The sequence below is a fragment of the Castor canadensis genome, chromosome 7, assembly GCF_047511655.1.
Source record: "Castor canadensis chromosome 7, mCasCan1.hap1v2, whole genome shotgun sequence".
Taxonomy (NCBI): Eukaryota; Metazoa; Chordata; class Mammalia; order Rodentia; family Castoridae; genus Castor; species Castor canadensis.
The window spans coordinates 157,218,726-157,238,679 of record NC_133392.1 but is presented as its reverse complement, the minus strand read 5'-3'; the positions used below and the strand labels follow the sequence as shown (position 1 = coordinate 157,238,679).

General features: G+C 40.3%; 1 protein-coding gene across 9 annotated transcripts in view; it reads right to left on the bottom strand.

Moving 5' to 3' along the window:
• The window catches only part of Rere (arginine-glutamic acid dipeptide repeats), a 379,832-nt gene that overhangs the window by 77,308 nt on the left and 282,570 nt on the right, over nt 1-19,954 (bottom strand). For all 9 annotated transcript variants that reach the window (XM_074081432.1, XM_074081437.1, XM_074081435.1 and 6 more), the window contains one exon: nt 16,286-16,384. In XM_074081432.1, the coding sequence (XP_073937533.1) occupies nt 16,286-16,384 (99 nt within the window). The remainder of the gene's footprint in view (nt 1-16,285; nt 16,385-19,954) is intronic.

Here is a 19,954-nt window from a genome sequence, read left to right as displayed (position 1 = left end):
TCTCCACAATAGTAAACTAGTTTATCTTCTCCACAAAACATCTACCTGAATGCATCTTATTTATGTTGTTTTGTCTGCGATCCTCACTAGAATGCAAACTCTATGCAAATGGCATGTCTACTGTTATTTCTCTCCCCAGTGTTTAGAAAGGGCCTCTTACACAGTACATGCTTAATCTGTTGAGTGACTAAGGAAATAAGCAGCAGGAATACTTCTTGGCTGGAGGAGACACTCAAACTTGCGATCTTAGTTCTGCATACTCATTTATTCACAAAATCCCACCTCCTCAGCTTTCTTCCACCATCAACCTCTGTTTACATGTTGATTCGGTTTGCCTCAATCTAGCATTTAAGCAGCTCACTGAGGAGAAACAGGTCAGTCCTCAAGAAGCACCGTCATCTAACAAAGCAGCACACAGAGCTGACTCTGCTCTCTATCTATAGGGCCTAAGATGACCAGCAACAGCACACACTGCCTTCCTTCCCTCCCTTGCCCTGCACTCCCAGCCTAAATTAGGTCACGTCTACCTCTGACCAGGAATACTCACCCTAAAATCCCAAATGGGTCTTTGTAGCCCATCTTTGGGACATACTGTCCCCTTTCTTGGTTCCAAATGCCTGAATGCCCCATGCTCTCCCACCTCAGGTTCTTCACATTAAGATCCACACAGTGTCCCTCTCAGCCCTCTCATCACAGCCAGGCGTTTAGCTCTGCCAACAGCAACAGCCCCTCCACGGAGCTTTCCTCAGCACAGTGTCAGCCACTTACCAGGCTGGCTTTCCTTTTATTTGGTGACTCTGAGCCTGGCCAAAAGTCTCTTTCTACAACCTTTTAATTTAATTAATTTATGTATTTAACTAATTAATACTGTTAGTGTATAAAGGGGTTTCGTTGTGATGTTTCCATGCATGCATACAATGTACTTTGGTCAAATTCAAACTCCCCTGCAGCCTGTCTTTTGACAGCCCTCTCAGGAAATGAAAAGCCTACCCGTAAGCCTTTCTAAGGCTCAGTCTGCATCCACCATTCCTGATGCTCTTTATTCTAGCTGTGCTTCCCAGTGGTAGCCACAACTAACATTGAAACTAGAGGTTTCTCCTACTTACTACTGCACAGCCACTGATAATACACAAAAAAACCTTTCTTCTTGACAGTGACCTCTAGTCCCACAACTTCTGTACCTCCTCTGCCCTAGCTTCCCTTTTCCCTATGGGATTCAAAATAGTCATTTCAACAATACAGTCAGTACTCGTCCCCTTGGCATCCTGATCTTGCATTAGTTTTCTACACCATTTCTGAGTTTCTCAGTCCTACCATTCCCCATGCTAAAAAGAAGTATATATTTATTCTTCATTTCCTTTTAAGCATAATGTTTAATAAATTTAACAGTATGGAACCCAAACCTTCCATGGGACTTCTGATATCCGTCTTTGTGTTCGTCACCGGCTAATGGCCCCACCTTCTGGCCCTCAAGAGCAGCATTCCCTGTAAGTCTTATCTCAGAGGACCTATGCTCAAGCTGAGATGCCACGCTAGCAACTGTGTCCGATTTTGGCTTTGCCACTTACTGGCTCTGCAGCCCTGGGCCAGCTAGTTGACCTCTTCAAACCCAGTCTCCTCAACTGAGAACATCATCTATAAACCAGTAAGCTTTCCTTTCTCAAGAGCTTCAGTTCTAACTGCTACATCCACTCATATCTTCTACAGCCACCACCACAAGTTCTCGTATTCTGCCCTAAGGCCAACATTTCTAATTTCACGTTTTCATCATTTGTACCACCAGCCTCAACACTCAAGTGTCATCTCACACCTTCTCCTTACAGCCTGCCTCCCATCAACTGGGCTTCTCTAGATAGGCCATATGGTGTTACATATAGGCCAGGGCTGAGAGCAAACTCTATCAACCATTCATGTGCTCTGTGGCCTGGGGAATTGCCTCTCTCCTGCCTGTGACTGGCTTCTCTATCTGTAAATGGTGACACATGAGTCAATTCCTATTACATGCTCAGAACAACACCTACTACACAATAAAAAGCCTCATGATTACTCTGTAAGGTCTTTCAATTTTTTGTCTCTCCCCTTGCTTCCTCTACCTCAGTTTTCCATCTGGGCTGTACATTAGTGCCCCAACATCTTGACCACATGCCAGATGCACTTAATTAGAATCTCTGGGGTAAGAATCAAGTCTCTGCTGTGTGTGTGTTTAAAGGTTCTTTTCTTTGCAGGGTGGAGGTAGTACTTGGGGGTGAACTCAGGGCCATGTGCTATCTAGGCAGGTGCTTTCTTTCTTCTTTCTTTCTTTCTTTCTTTCTTTCTTTCTTTCTTTCTTTCTTATTAATTACTTTTGGTGGTGCTGGGGTTGGAACTCAGGGTCTCACACTTGCTAGGCAGATGCTCTACCACTTGAGCCACTTTGCCAGCCCTAGGCAAGTGTTCTAAAGTCACTCTGCCAGCCCATGTCTAATTTCTGACATGGTTCCACAGCACAGCTCTTACCTAAGTCCAGTAGTTCCCAAGTCCAGCCCAGGTCCCACAGTAAGTACTAGCTGACTGGTCTGGAGTGCAAACTGGGCACAAGGATATCTTGAAGTCCTTCTGGTTATTCTGATGTACAGCTAAGTCTGAGAACCACAAGTCCCTCCTCTACCCACTCAAGTTATCCCATGCTACTGCTATCATTACCCACAATCAAAACCATGTCATCACTCCTATTTCCTTCTCAGTCAAGAGTGGGAAGCTCTGCCTCAACTATCTGACACACTCCCCCAGTCATAAACTGCATTCAATCTGGGCAGCCTGCTATCACCTGTCCGCCCACATTCTTTTAGGCCTTTGTTCTTCCATTAGCGTCTCTGGTCTACACTGTCTGGTAAAATCTGGCCCATTCTTCAAGGTTCCTCTCAAATAATACCCCCTCTACAGCACCTTTCCTCATCTCCCAGGACAAGGGCAGAAGACACCCATCTACCTCTGTGGCCCCTAGGGACCTCAGCACAAGAAAAGCAGCACACAGAAAAAATTTCAACTGTGTGCTGTCTCCTCTCTGTGGTGACAATGTCCAACTTGAGCACTCATTTATACCTACTACCAAAGTCAGGCAAGGATACCACAGGAGGGTGGCAAGTCACCTGCCACAATGCCAAGAAATTACAAGGCTAGTGGTGACTCCTGCAGAGATTTTAGCAGTGAAAGAATAAATGTAGTTTATTTGTTTAAAATCAGCAATAAGGTCCCTTCCTTTAGTTTAAGAGATCAATGTTGTTTTATTTTTTTTAAATCTTATTTCTAAAAACCTAAGAAAACATTTTTAGAAAGTTACTGAATGATAGAACAAATGAAGAGGAACAATTCTGACAGTGGACAGTGGATAAAGAGGCTTCACAAGAATCCAGCAACAGTGGAAATTCAGTATCAGGTGAAAAATAAACAATCTGCTCCTTTCTCCAAATGTAACATTTTAAAGGCAAATCTGAAATTGGTTATCTGAAGCTAACAAAAATGTTTTGTTTTTCACCTTCAAGCATCCACCATGCCATCTGCAAAGACATTCAGGTGCAGAAGTGGTCCCTTCATACCCACAGCCTCTTAAGTCTGCAATACTCCAATGCATAACCGGAGTTCAGACCAGTGGGGAGGTGTATGGTGTAATGCTTACCAACTTCTTGAAATGTGGGAACAACTGGATTATGCACCCCACAGTGTAGTCTAGAAGCAAAATGAATTTAAGTGGATCCTTGGAATGTTTGATAGGGCCTTATAAAAGAGAAAGGAAGAGGGTTGGAGGGAAATGTGAGATGATTATGAAATCAGAGAGGTCAGGCTGCTCTAGAGTCATAAATTTGCAAAGTTAACTACAAAGCTGTCAAGGAAGTTGAGCTGTCTCAAAGGATGACCTGAAAACAATCTTCTTAAGTTTTGTTACTGCTACAGAGTTGGAGAATAAATTTCATTTCCATGGACTGGATGGACTGAGTGGGAGGATCCCAAAAGTTTAGAATACATCTCAGTCTTTGGCTGCTCTGAGAATATGAGAAGCTTCCCTTGAGGAAATTCAAAGTCCCACAGGTTCTTGTGGGAACACAAGAACTTCACCACAGATCAGAAGCCCAATGCCTTCCATGTACAAAAACCCTTTGATTTTGTTAGACTGTTAGATGGGGTTAGAGGCCAGGTTATCTGGTATCCCACCCTATGATTAACAAAAACTTGTTAAATTCATTTTCTAAAATTTTTCCTTGATTCTCCCAAAACTAATGAACCAATAAAGAAATGGGCAAGTGAACTAGACAGAACTTTCTCAAAAGAAGAAATTCAAATGGCAAAAAAACACATAAAAAAATGCCCACCATCTCTAGCAATAAAAGAAATGCAAATTAAAACCACACTAAGACTCCACCTCACCCCTGTTAGAATAGCCATCATCAGCAACACCACCAACAACAGGTGTTGGCGAGGATGCGGGGAAATAGGAACACTCTTACACTGTTGGTGGGAATGTAAACTAGTACAACCACTCTGGAAAAAAATTTGGAGGCTACTTAAAAAGCTGGACATCGATCTACCATTTGATCCAGCAATACCACTCTTGGGGATATACCCAAAAGACTGTGACACAGGTTACTCCAGAGGCACTTGCACATCCATGTTTATTGCGGCACTGTTCACAATAGCCAAGTTATGGAAACAGCCAAGATGCCCCACCACTGATGAATGAATTAAGAAAATGTGGTATCTATACACAATGGAATTTTATGCAGCCATGAAGAAGAACGAAATGTTATTTGCTGGTAAATGGATGGAATTGGAGAACATCATTCTGAGTGAGGTTAGCCTGGCCCCAAAGACCAAAAATCGTATGTTCTCCCTCATATGCGGACATTAGATCAAGGGCAAACACAACAAGGGGATTGGACTTTGAGCACATGCTAAAAGCGAGAGCACACAAGGGAGGGGTGAGGATAGGTAAGACACCTAAAAAATTAGCTAGCATTTGTTGCCCTTAACGCAGAGAAACTAAAGCAGATACCTTAAAAGCAACTGAAGCCAATAGGAAAAGGGGACCAGGAACTAGAGAAAAGATTAGATCAAAAAGAATTAACCTAGAAGGTAACACCCATGCACAGGAAATCAATGTGAGTCAATGCTCTGTATAGCTATCCTTATCTCAACCAGCAAAAACCCTTGTTCCTTCCTATTATTGCTTATACTCTCTCTTCAACAAAATTAGACATAAGGGCAAAATAGTTTCTGATGGGTATTGAGGGGGTGGGGGGAGAGGGAGGGGGTGGTGTGGGTGGTAAGGGAGGGGGTGGGGGCAGGGGGGAGAAATGACCCAAGCCTTGTATGCACATATGAATAATAAAACAATAAAAAAAATTTTTTTTCCTTGAAAAATGGATAACCAAGTCAACATAGTTGTTATCAGAATTAATTAAAGGTCCTGGATGAGAAAAGGAAATGGCTAATGTTTAGGCTAAATACGCCTGTGGAGAGCTGCAGAACAGAGGACGAAGGGTAGAGGTAACCTAAAGCAAACCCTCTAACCACGGGGCCATCCTTCCCTCTCATTCTGCTACAGCTTACAGTATACTTTAACAGCCATCTGGGCAGTCTAGCAGACTTTGTTCATTACTGCTAATGGAACAACCAGAAAAATCAAATTACACATCAACTGTGAGGGGTTAGTGAGAGCTCTCAGTAATAAAAGAATACTTTATATGTGTAAGTACACATGTTTTCCAATTCCTTAAATAAAAATAACTTCATTAAGTTAAGATAAAATATCTGGCCAATTTTTCTTACCAAGGAAGTAAAAGGATGGGGGTGGCATCAAATCCATATTTCCTATCAAAAACACCTGGTCAGCAATTACAAAATTTCCCTCTCCCCGTTCCTTCTTCATTTCCTATCACTACTTAGGTTAAAATAAAAAATATCCCTAAGACACAGAGGGAGGGAGCTCTATCTTCTTGAGGTCACAAAAGTACAATGGTGGCTGCTGCTCTGAGTGACAACCAGGTCTTTCCACGCTCAAGTCAGTATTTTTTCCACAAACTACAAGGCCTCTTCTTTTTGGTGTTCCCCACTCCGCCTCAAAAGACAGGAGGGAGAAGAGCATAACTTATGCACCCACCTTCCCCACAGAGCTCAAGTGCTCTGATTTATGGAGTGGAAGCCGTGCCCTTGAGAACACAAGAGCCTGGGTACACTGGGCAGTGGCCGTAAAGATGTAGTTCCCAGCATCTCTAGGGGTTCTCATATTTCCAGAATAGGAGCCCTCCTACTATTCTTGGAAGCATGATTCCTGAACAGCTAACAAAATGATCCAGAACATTAGAGTATACACACGTTAAATAAACTGGCTCTAGACACACATTTTAAATACTAAATTAAATAGGGCATAAGTAAACATTTTAGGCCTCACACAGTATGTATAACTCCAGTCATTCTTCTTCACTCTCTACTTCTGGCTCTTTTTCTTCTTAACTTCAGATTTCCCTGTCACCTCCTCATCAGTCCTTTGGTATATTTATTTGATCGTTCTCTATTTCCTGTTGCTGAGATTAACTACATGGGAACAGGCCTTTGCAAGGGAAGAAAACACTCCAGAAGTGATAGAATAGGGATGCACATTAAAGGGTTCTAGAAAATCTGGGAGAAGTACACTATTCACATAACACAGCCCAAGACAACAGACAGCCTTAAGAAACAGGTCAGGATGAATGGATTAAGAAAATGTAGTATTTATCTGCAATGGAATTTTATGCAGCCATGAAGAAGAACAAAATGTTATTATTCGCTGGTAAATGGATGGAATTGGAGAACATCATTCTGAGTGAGGTTAGCCTGATCCAAAAGACCAAATGTTTTCCCTCATATGCGGACATTAGATCAAGGGCAAACACAACAAGGGGATTGGACTTTGATCACATGACAAAGGAAGAGCACACAAGGGAAGTATGAAGATAGGTAAAACACCTAAAAAACTAGATAGCATTTGTTGACCTCAAAGCAGAGAAACTAAAGCAGATACTTTAAAGCAACTGAGGCCAATAGGAGAAGGGGACAAGGAACTAGAGAAAAGGTTAGTTCGAGGAGAATTAACTTAGAAGGTAACACACATGCACAGGAAATCATTGCGAGTCAACTCCCTGTATAGCTATCCTTATTTCAACCAGCAAAAACCCTTGGTCCTTCCTATTATTGCTTATACTCTCTCTTCAACAAAATTAGAGATAAGGGCAAAATAGTTTCTGCTGGGTAGCAAGGGGTAAGGGAGGGGGTGGGAGGAAGGGGGGGAGAAATGACCCAATCATTGTATGCACATATGAATTAAAAAAAAAAGAAAAGAAAAGAAACAAGTCAGGAAATGAGCTATTCTGGTTTGGAAAGAGCACTAGGCTCTAGAGGACAGAGTGCCAGTCAGCAAGGCCACGTTACCTTGGGCTAGCTGTCATGTTCCTTCCTGTTCTCCCCACCGTTTGGTCTCTCGTAACAGCAGAACATCTTAACCTCACACACCATCAGGAAGTTTAGGGGCATGATATGATGCTGGCAAAGAATGAGCTTTTTCTTTTTTTGTGGTACGGGGACTTAAACTCAGGGCCTAAACCTTGAGCCACTACCAGCCCTTTTTCTGTTATGTATTTTCGAGATAAGGTCTCATGAACTATTTGCCTGGGCTGGCTTTGAACCACGATACTCCTGATCTCTGCCTCCTAAGTAGCTAGGATTACAGGCATGAGCCACCAGAGCCTGCCAAGAATGAGCTTTTTTATTGAAATCTAGTAAATAAAACCGAAGAGCTGAGAAGGTAGATAGCTACCAAGGATAAGAAAGTAGGCAAGTATTCACTTAATTCTGCCAGTGCTTAGAGTGTGCACTGGCCCTTGGCAGGTGGAAGGAGAAGCCACCCTGGACTACAACAGTTTAAGAGCCCAGTCCAAGAGATGGCTCAAGGCTCTGTGGGAGAAAGAGCCTCTCCCAGGTTTCTCTTCTATTCAACCCAATCAAATAAGAATTTTTTGATTATCAGCCCTAATCCAGGCACTAAGCTAAATTCTGGGGATACAGAAAATTGAAACTACAGTCCTGTCCTCAAGACATCCTACTGGAGGCATTCAAAATGAACATGCCATGACAACCCAGTGGGCAGTGCCTCACACAACATAAGGAGAGCCCTGGGAGACCGAATGACCTCCAAGTCATCACCAGTAAAGAGGCACTCTTCATTCTAAGGCACAGTGTGAGAACCCAACCCCCTCAAAAGAATCAGGTATTGGGGAGAGAAAAACAAAAAACACTGCTAGGGAACAGTAAATCTGGCCGTGAGTGCATATAGCTTCAATCCTCTAGACGTTAAAGAGTAATCACCATAGGCTTAGACCAAGCAAATGCCAGAGGACAGGGAAATGCAGCCTACTCATCAAACAATGTTGGTAGAAGAACTCTTTCCAGCATTTGCCCAAAGGAGAAGGATTTTGAAAACATTTTCTCTTTCCACTGAGTAATAAAATTCAGAGTATCATATTTATAGTCCTAAATTAACCAAAGTCTTTACTTCCTGAGTTAAAATTTGCTAGAAAATGTCTAACAATATGAGTAACTGCTACTATACTCCAAGACAGAGGGACAGTAGGTATCCTTTCTTTCCAGGTATTTTTCTTATGCCTGGACACTCAGGAGAAACAACAACTTGTACGGCTGTGGAACTCATAGTAAACACAGGGCCTAAACTGGTTATAATTCAAATGCCTCAGTCTCAACACAGTGAGCTGCTGTGGACACAGAATTGTAATAATGGAAATCACATAAACAATGCTGGAAGATGCTCTGGGAGGAAGCAGAACAGCCTTCAGAATTGCCCTGTTCATTCAATAACAGGAATGGAACTCTGGGGTACAATTAAATGTGACCAATCCCGATCTAAGATGTTCACGGCCTTCTGACCTCAACTCCTCTGCTCCATCCATACTGGAGCATCTTTGCTATTCTTGAACACACTACAAAGTGTGTTTCTACATCCAGGCCTTCACATATGCTGTTTCCTTGGTCCAGAACACTCTTCCTCTATACATTTGAAGGTTAGCTCTCTCACACTTTTTAGGTCTTTACTCAAAACTAACATCATGGGGTTACCTCCATTTCATATTGCTTCCCTGTTTTTTCCTCTTTAGTACTTAGTTAACACACTATACATATCACTCAATGTTTTAATCTACCTTGCTCACTACAATGTCAAGACCCTAAAAGCAAGGTTGTTGGTCTTGTTCACTATTGTATCCCCTGCACATAAAACAGTGTCCTTGCCCCGTAAATATTTGTGGAATGAATTAATGAATTTCAATTAGCAAACCAAAATCACAACTAAATTGCAACGTGCTAAACATGAAGGGGTCATCTATCTTCAAGTTCACATGTTTTGCCATCTGCCAGAACCACACACAAGGAGAGCAAAGCAGAGAGACCCTAAGTCACCACACTAAGTTGGTGAGATCTTTCTTATTTTTTAAAGAGCATTTTGCTTTAGAAATGTGGAAAACACACTAGAATTTCCCCATATAAAGCTATTTTAGAGAAATGTCTTAATGTAAGAGCTGAAACATCAGGTCTAAGAGTCACATAGCAGCATACAAAGTGCTAGGGAAAGAACAACAAAGTGCTACTAGGGAAAATTAAAAAAAAAAAAAAAAAATCTAGTGAAGATAGCAATCAGGGGCCTACCAAGGCTACTACTACCTCTACCTAAGAAGGACTTTAGATTTAAGACAGAAGTATGCCAGAAGAGAAGAGATGGCTGTGAATGAATTACACCTTCTCAGGGTAGGAGTTCCCATTTTTTACCTCCTGTTTCTTATTCCTAACCCTGAATTCCAGTTGGCAGCCTAATATGTTTGCCCAATAAAAATGTAAGGCTCTGATGCTGCTGTAGATAGAATGTTCCAAGCATACACACTAAAACTGACTAGTTCTGTTGCTAAGAAACTGCACAAGAAAAGGAATTTCCATCCTCTTCACTTATAAAATCATCACTCTGTCTATTGGAGAACAAACGCAATGTCTCAAGTCCCCTTGTGTCTTGTTCTCATTTTTTAAATGAACAGAGAAAGATGACCAGGTGGATGAAAGTATATGCTATCTCCATTTTTTTTACATGCCCTTGAAAATGAGATGGAAAGCATGGTTTCAACAACCCACTGCCTTAGTATTTATCAATCTTTTAAATTGAAGGCTTCCCCCAGTTTGTCCCTACAAGCAAAAATAAAAAATGTCCCATAAAAAGGAATCTTTGATTTAAAATTATGCTGAGCAGCAAGGAATAAGCCAGGGTATGCTTATATTCTTTAGGCAGTTACTTCCCCGACTCGGTTCTGTTCTGTACAACCAAGGTCTCAATACATACATAGGCACAAATAGGCATGCACATAACTTTTCCTGGAGCATTGAAGAATGACACAATGCACTGCTGACTTTAAAAAAAATTAACTAGGGCTGGAGCCAAGGCTTAAATGTAGAGCACCTACAAAGCCCTTACGTTCAAACCCCAGTACCACCGTTTAAAAAAAAAAAAAAAAGGCTAAAAAAAAGGGCTAGGATAATGAACTTTTTTTTACATTACTGGTTAAAGAAAATGAGATAATGAATGATCTTGTTTAAAAAGAAAGAAAAAAATAGACACTAATTTCTTTGATCACAGTATAAAGAGAGGGCCTGGAAAATAATAAAGCTAAGTAAAGGCAAGGTCACAGTTGAATTTGTAGATTTAAACCCAGAGGCAACATCGACTGCCATGAAATACTGAAATAAAAATTTTAAATATATCTTTCCTTTTAATGCTTGTCCTATCCCATTTACTCAAGGATTTAAAAAATACGTTTCTCATTGTAGCTTGTTAAACAGTAGAATCTTTCTGCAAACTAATTGGCAGAATTGATTGCCTTACACCACCTTCTCTGCACATACAATTGATTTTTAATTCACTGTCTCATTTCCAAAGGACTTGACAATAAACTCCACTCTATCCATACTATTGGCTTCCTTAAACAAGGGTTTGGTTCAAAAGATGATGGGAGTTAAACACAGTCCAATAATAGTTGGACTATTAAGCAAATATCTAGATCTGTATTATCGTTTTTAATATTAAGGACTGGTTTTTATCATGGGTCACCTAAGAATGCATAACACAGAGTGAGTAATACATGTATTATCTATGCATAAGTAATAAGCCAACATTTATACTTCTCTTATTTTGCCTAGTCTCGTATGTTAAGAATTTAATTGTTCACTAGAAATAGTACTGATTTGTAGTAGTCAGTGGAGGGAAATCGACTTTGTTCACTTTAAAGTTTACCAGGTCCCTATCATGTGGTGCAGCTAACAGAGCGCATCTCTGGATTTATAGCTTGGATTCCAAACGAAGGATAAAATGTTTCAACTTAAAATTTCCTTAGGAAGTGAGAATTTCAAGGCAGGCATGGTGGTTCTTACTTATATTTTCAACACTCTGGAGACTAAGGCAGGAGGACAGCTGAGTTCAAGGCCAGCCTGGGCTACAAAGCAAGATCCTGTCTCAACAAACCAAAACAAACCATCCCCCAAAATTAAGAGGCTGAGGCAGGAGGCTCTTGAGCCTGGGCTACATAGCAAAAAACAAAGTAAGAATTTCAGTATTATAGCTCAATGTACCTGTATACAAATCTGAACTTAGAATTATAATGCCATAAAAACATGTATGTACATGAACAAAGAGCCAATGAGCATAAGAACCCATAAGTAAATTGTAAATGGTGTGTTAGCGGTAATGTTTTAATCTCCTTTAATATTTTTATGATGTTGTAATAGGAAAATCTGCAAAAAATTTTAAAAGGAGAAGAAAATGAATGGATTCATCTTAGATTACCTACAGGATCCCCCTATCCTCAACACTTTTTGAATGACTATACTAAAGGGTTTTAACAACTCAGGAAATTTTACCATTCCCAAAATAAATATCACACAACTAAGCCTTCTCTACACTGTGGATGTAAGATTTTCAAAGCAAACTCCAAGACCATGGGTATCAGAGTCCATGAAAGCTAACTGGGTGGTGAGAGCCTCTCCTCCCCTTTGTCCCCTGTCCCCTCTTCTGCTTTTACCTCTACCACCTCCTGCTGCTCTTGGAGCCTAACTTTGATTCCACTATGAACTCCATTTTCTTCAGCTGCCACACAAACAGTAAATAAAAGTCATTGTACTTTTGCCCCACTAAGCAGCTCTGTCTTCTGGCACATCCAGATGCCTGCCTTTAAAGAGTGAACAATGAAAACAATGTTTTCCCAGGCAGACATTCCCAAAAGGGCATAACAAAGGCATGTGAAGATGCTGCTGGGGAAAGACACCATGCAAATAGCCGTGTGTATGCTGTGTAAATTAATTCCTTGACCAGCTGCACAAGTTCACTGGATTACAAATATTCAGAAAATTTGTTTGCTGTGTCATGTCAATTTTGAAAGAAGGATTTTCATTTATATTTATGATAAACTGCACTTTAAATCAAAGAATGTTAGATGTTTTAAAATTTATGAATTTATAAATCTATGCTCATGGCCAACTAAGGATTATCACCAGCGTGGATTAACTATCTCTGGGTAAAAAATTCAGAGCTTATTTGTATCTAGGTTGTTCACCTCAATGTATCACATCAAAGTTGGTATAAAATATTTAATGGGTAGAATATTTTGAGATTAAAAACTAGTTACCCAAGACGAAATGGAAACACTTTGCTATAATTTTGTGCACTACAAAACCTTTACCTTGAGCAACACCTTGATTTTTGCTGAAAGTTAATTCAACATGAAAATAATTTCAAAAATGAAACACAGCCAACAGGGGAGGAAGCACAGAGTGAAATGCACAGCTCAATGGGGCACCCAATTTTACAACCTTGCAATTCAGGCCAAACTCCACAAGGAAAATACAGGCCCTGAATTTTAAAAAGAATTCAATTAGCATCCCTGGTTATTTCCATAATCAACAGCTGAATGCTAATTAAGCGCACAGCATCCAGCAGCAATGGAATCCCAGTGCAATAAGCAACAACACAACAGCAGCAAATACTACCTCAGCTTGCATGCATAAATAAACAGAATTAATAACTAGCTAAGCATAGAAGGGTGACTTAATTTGTTTCGATTAGGTACAGTTCAGCCTGGGGCCTTTGTGTTGTATTTAAATATGTTCATCTTGTTTAATTAAAAACCTAATAACCTAGGAATTTTTTAAACATTCTGATTTATATTTCCTCTTTTTTTCTTCACAACTTCTGCCAATTTGGATGACTTCCTGAAAAGGAAGAATAATGCGTGTGAAGCTGGTTAACCATCAATATAACTCATAGGGAGAATCCAGCCATGTACTTTAGCTTCATCCTTGTCCAAACCATAGTATTTGAAAAGTTTCATGGATTTACCTAGTATTTCTTCCAAAATGCTTCAATAATCTATCTAATTCAGTTAGACTGCAAGATATGCCACAGTCTAGCTACCAAGGTGTTTGTTGCAGTCACGCTACAAAAGCAGAACTCATTTGTAGTACCTGGTACAGAATTTGACAGAAACAGGCACAAATTTGGCATCAATGCAGTAAGATTTTTCAGCCCCAAAGCAACTTCAATGAGAAATTCTAGTTACACACCCATAAACTGTCTGAGGAATTGCTGGAAGTGTGAGATGAAGGCTTCCTACTATGTAATTTTGAGATCTAATATCGCCAGAATTAGTGGTTATTTGAAAGATTTAGGAAAAAGTGATTGCATAATGACGAAGCTGACAACAACGATGATGACAAAGATGAAGAATAATTTGAAAACCTTTTACCAAAAGTCAAACTATTAAGGTCTGCTCTGGATACATGTAAAAGTTTTTCTTGTTAATTCATAAATATTAACTATTACACATTTTAACATGCTGGACTGAAAATGATCTTAATAGAGTGAAGAATTTTTAAAAACAATAACCTTGAGCAAAGTGTCATCAATATTCTTCAAGCCCTCATAGGGAGAGAAATTATCCTCACCATTATTAAGTCATCCTTAACAAGTCTACAAAGTTGGAGGAGGATAACTCAGAAGTAAAAGCTGTGAGGAATAAACAGCTGGTGATCGTGGCACAAAGGTGAACACAAGGAGACCAAGGAGAAGTGAGAGGCATCTTGAAAAGTGCAGCTTACACACTTGTCCCATTCTCTTCATCCCCTTGTTATCTTCACAAAGCTTTTTGGAGAATTAAGAATCTTACCAATTAAATCTATGAACACACCAGTGGCTCACTCTCTATAATCCTAGCTACCTGAGAGGCTGAGATCAAGAGGATCATGATTCGAGGCCAGTCAGGCAAAATAGTTCGCAAGACCCATCTCCAAAATCACCAGAGCAAAATGGACTGAAGGTGTGGTTCAAACAGTACAGCGCCTGCTTTGCAGGCTAGAAACCCTAAACTCAAACCCTAGTCCCACCAAAAAAATAAATAAATAAAAATCTCTTAACTCCTTACCACATAAATAGGTTTATAGTGAAACAGAGTAACAATATGACTTCTCAAAACAACTGAATTTAATGGTTTTGCTCTGGCCAAAGTCTGAACATTAAATTCTCTCAGCATGTCATGGGATGTCTTCATGTGCATCCTAAATCTCACTGCTCCTCACCACCATCATTGCTACCGTGCTGCTTTGTCTCCAGTCTGGGTCATCTTGCGTGCAGAGCAAATCACAACAACTCCTCATGGGTCTTCAAGCCACACTTGGTCTGACTCCTGGGATAACCCCACACCCTCCTCACTGTGCCACAGCCACATTCCTGCCTATTTCTGCACATGCCAAGCACGCTTTCTTATAAGACCTTAGGGTCCAGGATTCTCCTCTTAATATCTAAGAGGCTGCCTTCCTCACTTCATGAAGGTCTTGCCTTTCCTGAGCCCCTTACATACCATAAAACAGTACTCGCACCCAGTTTTTCCCCATCCTCATTGTCCTAATTTTTTTCTCTGCACTTTCCCACCACTTGACACACACTGAGTCGGGAGGGCACTGAATGACAGGCCTCATGTTCTTAACGTAATTTCTAGCACAGGACTTGCCACATAACAGGCATTCCCATAAATATTGCTACATGAATGAAAGCAAGCAGGACCAAGAAAGCACATGCAATATTTCTAATCACTTTTCTTTTTTTTTTTAATCACTTTTCTTTAGTGTGTTTTTATATATAAGCAAGGAACTTGCAATAAATTGTGTTTCAACTTCATGTGAGCTAAAAGGCAAATCTTAAGCAGTCGTGCTCATATTGAGACTATTTGTAAAAGCACAAGAAATCTGTACACTATTTACAGCGGTATCTTTTAAAAGTCACAAGATGGGGATGTAGCTTCATGAGATCTGTCTGTTGGATGGGAATCATGGTTTGCAAGTCTATTTTTGAGGGCACATTTCTCTCATTTTTAGGGGGGAGGTGGGGAGGGCAAATGGGGAGTGGTACTGGAGACTGAACCCAAGACCACTTGAGCCATGTCTCCCAGTCCTTTAGCTTTTAGTTTTCCAGATAGGATGTCATGCTGGGCTGGGCTCCAATAATGATCCTTTTACATCTGCCTCCTGCGTAGCTGGGACCACAGGCATGTGCCTCCATATTCAGCTTGTTTTTGAGAAAGGGTCTCAATAACTTTGCCAGGGTTGGCCTTGAACTGTGATCCTCCTGCGTCCACCTCCCAAGTTGCTGGGATTGCAGGTATAAGCTACCATTCTCCAACTATATCCCACCTTCCTTAATGGGTCACGGCAAAAAAATGAATATGTCAAATCCACTTTATTTATCTAATGAAGTCTATGCTTCCTGCTTTTGATTAATGGCCTTCATTGGGCTAGTCTCTCTAAGTCCTCAAAACAAATTCAACTCTAGGTTATATGTAACTGATTTTGAAATGCTTGGGTTTTAAAATACGAGGACATCATAAGCTATCTTGCATGCAAAACAAACCCAATATAACTTTTCTTAGGAGTAATTGTCAATTTCTCTTCTCCCCCATAAAATTTGGGAAAATCTTTCCCACCATCTTTGGAACCTAATCTGACTAAAATCAAGTCTTCCAATATGACTATAAGACTTAAAGGCTCTTCCCTTTTGACTGATGGTGCCACTGACAGTCTTGTCTTTTGAATGAGCCCCTTTTCCCTGAGGAGCAGGGAGGTCACACACTGAGAGAAGGGATGCCCAGAAGGCCAGAACACAAAGCAAACAAGGGTCCAGGCTTACCACTTCGTCCTCGGTCCAGCATTTTTCAATCAACTTGGGCACAGGCTTCTTTACCAGGCGCTGCAAGGCTTTGCCAGCATCATAACCGCTTTCATGTAGCTAAAACAATAATAACCTCAGTTAGTTAACCACATCAAACAGCAGAGCTGGAAGCAAATCAATAAAAGGCAAGTCCTGCATTTACTCTCCCTTGTAGAAGAATCAAGAGAGGGTGATACAGACTCAACTATTTAGACAGTGTGGTAATTCTATCTCATGCAGCCATTGCCCCCACTTCCTGCTGCTCTGAGAGAGTGTTACAGTTTTGATCAAAATGTCCCCCAAGTTGAAGGCTTGGCCCCCTGGTGTTGTCCTATTGGGAGGTGGTAGAAACATTAAGGGCGAGGTCCTAGAGGAAAATCTTAGGTCATTGGAAGTGCACCCTCACAGGGGACTGTGAGACACAAGTCTCTTACTCTCTTTCTTTTGCCCTCAGCCAGCATGAGGTAAGCAGCTTCCTTCTTTACATACTACCCACCACGATGTGCTCCTTACCACACGCACCAAGACCAAGCAACCATGGACTGAAATCTCTGAAACTATGGGCCAAATTAAACCTTTCCTTCTTATTAAGATGATTTATCACAGGCATTTATGACATTAACAGAAAGCTAAAAAGCAAAGGGAAAACAAAAAGTAAAGCAGAGAATATTTTGGCAATAACAGGAACAGAATTAAGAACAAAGCAAACATCTGGTGAACACGTGGCTTGGCACAGTGCTCAGCACATTCCATGTATGCACTGCTTTCCCTAATCTTGTTTTATTTAATCTTACAGGATTTTTTTTTCTTTCTTTTTGGTGCTGGGGTTTGAACTCAGGGCCCCACACTTGCTAGGAAGGCTCTCTACCACTTCAGCCACACCCTCAACCCAATCTTATGGGATAGGAACTATTGTCATCCCATTTTACAGATGAGGAAGCTGAGGCACAGAAAGATCAAGAGAAGATGCTTACCACACTGAACCATGAGGGGAGAGCCAAGACTCAAAACCCAGCCAGCAGGACTCCCATTCTTGTCCCATTCTCCCCAAAGCAGCTCAAGGGCATACTAGATTATGTTCTTTCATCTTAGTATTTCTAAGGTTTTCAACTGCAGCAATTCACTAAAAAACATTTAAAGAGTCTAAAATATAAAACCTTTTAAAGAAAATGATTCTATAACAGTATGCTAATATTTAGTGGCTCTGAATGAAGACACTAGTTTATCTACACCTGATCAGATTTCTCTCTTGTCAAGGCTAATCAAGTCCACATATTTTCAAACCCAAGCAGTGTTGGGTACCACTGACCCTCTTAATTTGCCAAGACACTTGTACAGGGCCTCTATGCTTCAATCCAGTCCTACTTGCTCAGTCCCAACTTGCAACAGGTAGAAATCCTCATGTTCGTGTTCACGCTACAACCCCAAAGTGTAGCTGACCCTCGAAAATCCTCACTGTGAATCTGCCTTTCCCTTATACCTCAACTCCTCTAACACAAGAAGTAGTTTTCGCTGAAACTTACAGCCCCAGTGGCCTGAAACACAGTCTGTAACAGAAACACTTGCTAAACTAATACATTAAAGAATAAACAAATAAACACCCTCAATGTTGTCCCTAGACAGGATCATTACAAATCAATATCTCAAGTTCATCTGAAGTCAGCCTTATGCTGACTGTCTATAGTTTTTCAAACCCTGTAATATGCCAGTATTATACTTCTTTCAGAGGTATAAAGATTTAAAATAAAGTTAGATGCTCATACTCTTCCCCACATCTAAACAAATAGATATTTGTCAAGTTCTAAAATACACTGAGGATTTTTTAATGAGATAACATGGACCTAAATCAAATAAAAGGAAAAATTACATTCCCATTCAATTAAAAAAATACGTATTTTTGTGATAATTTGAAATCAAGTTATCAATTTCTAATAAAAAGCTCATAAATTAGTAACATTTTATAAGAGGTGATTATAGTGCATGGGATAATTATAAGGAATGTGGAAAAACCATGATCTGTGGAGTGAGAATGTCTGGATCCACATTCTAGTTCTACTAACTACAAGGTATGTGAATTTGAGCAAGGAACTGATCTTTCTAGTGCCTCACTTTCTTTAAAGATGGGCATAACAGCTTGTGGAGTGGTTCAAGTGGCAGAGAGCCTGCCTAGCAAGCACAAGGCCCTGAGTTCAAACCCCAGTACCAACCCCCCCAAAATAAAGATGGACACAATAACAACAACCTCTAAAAGTTACTGTAAGGATAAAGCTAGAAAATGTTAGCTATTTATTTAAAAAAGAAAAAAAATAGAAGCAGGCCCATCTTAATTTTTATCATTTCTACATTGAAGAATAGCCGCCTCAAATGTAAAAAAAGAAACTCTTAGGCTATAAACAAAAAACACTTATATTTTACTCTACTTTATGAAATTTGATGAAAACTCTGGTACAGTACTTAGGAAAAAATTAAAAACTTTAAATCTTATGTGCCTAATACCAAGAAATCCTAAGAATACAAGGCCCACTCCAAAAGTAAACTGCTAAGTGGATAAGGCAGAATCAAAGAGCTAAACTACACAGCTGGAGAAATGTGAATGACTTGCTGAGCTTGTGGTGACTGAAGCTTGTCAGAGAGGATAACTAATGTCTGCACCAGCACCTCAGCTAAATTTCTAGACATACTACCCTCACACATAAGTCCCTGCATGCAAGTTTCCTTAGTGCAGTGCAGATCATACCCTCCCTTGAAGAAGCTGTTACACTGATGTGGTAACCTGAGCTTCCTTCTACTCGGGCTACTCAATTCTCTACTTAGCTTGCAATTACTTCCTTTTGTTTGATCCACTATCTGCCTGGCTTCTTAAAATATTCCTGTTCCTATCCTTCCCATCATGTAAGCCCAATAAAAACTTGAGTGTGTCTACCCTGATGAAAAGATACGTTTACAAAGTAAACAGTGAGGAAATATTCTTGAATGAGTGAAGCTAGTACAGTATCTGTAGCACTGCTTGGTGGAGGCTGGGACAAAGTTGGGTCAAGTGGCTGTTCTACAGCCCTCTTCTGAGAAGTCACATGGAACCTTGCTAGAGGGACACCTTCTTAATTTAACAAACACTAATTACCACTTGATAGGAATCTTGTTTGCACAAAGTCTGAGAGACAGCTTTACATTTTTAAAGAAATACAGTAATGCCCCTTATTCATGGGAGACCCAGTCCAAGATCCTTAAGGGATGCCTGAAACTGCGGAAAGCACCAGGCCTTACATATACTAGGTGTTTTGCTACACAGCCACATGAATGATAAAGTTCCACTTACAAATAAGGCACACTAAGAAATTAAAAATAGCTACTAATAAAACAGAGCAATTATAACAACATATTGTAATAGAAGTTATTTAAAACCTATGAACTTTTCACTTAGTACTTTTGGTCTGCAGTTAGCCATGGGGAACTCAAACAGAAGAAAGAAGAACTACAGAATGGGGTAGGGGGCCACTGTAATTGTACTTTAGTAAAGATACATTTTTAATATTCCACAAAGTATTGTGGCCTATGCAGCTTCACAGCATGTTAGACTGTCTCTAGAGAACACTGGGAAAATGACAGGAGAGTAACACATCCTGCACTCCTACAACACAGACTCACTTC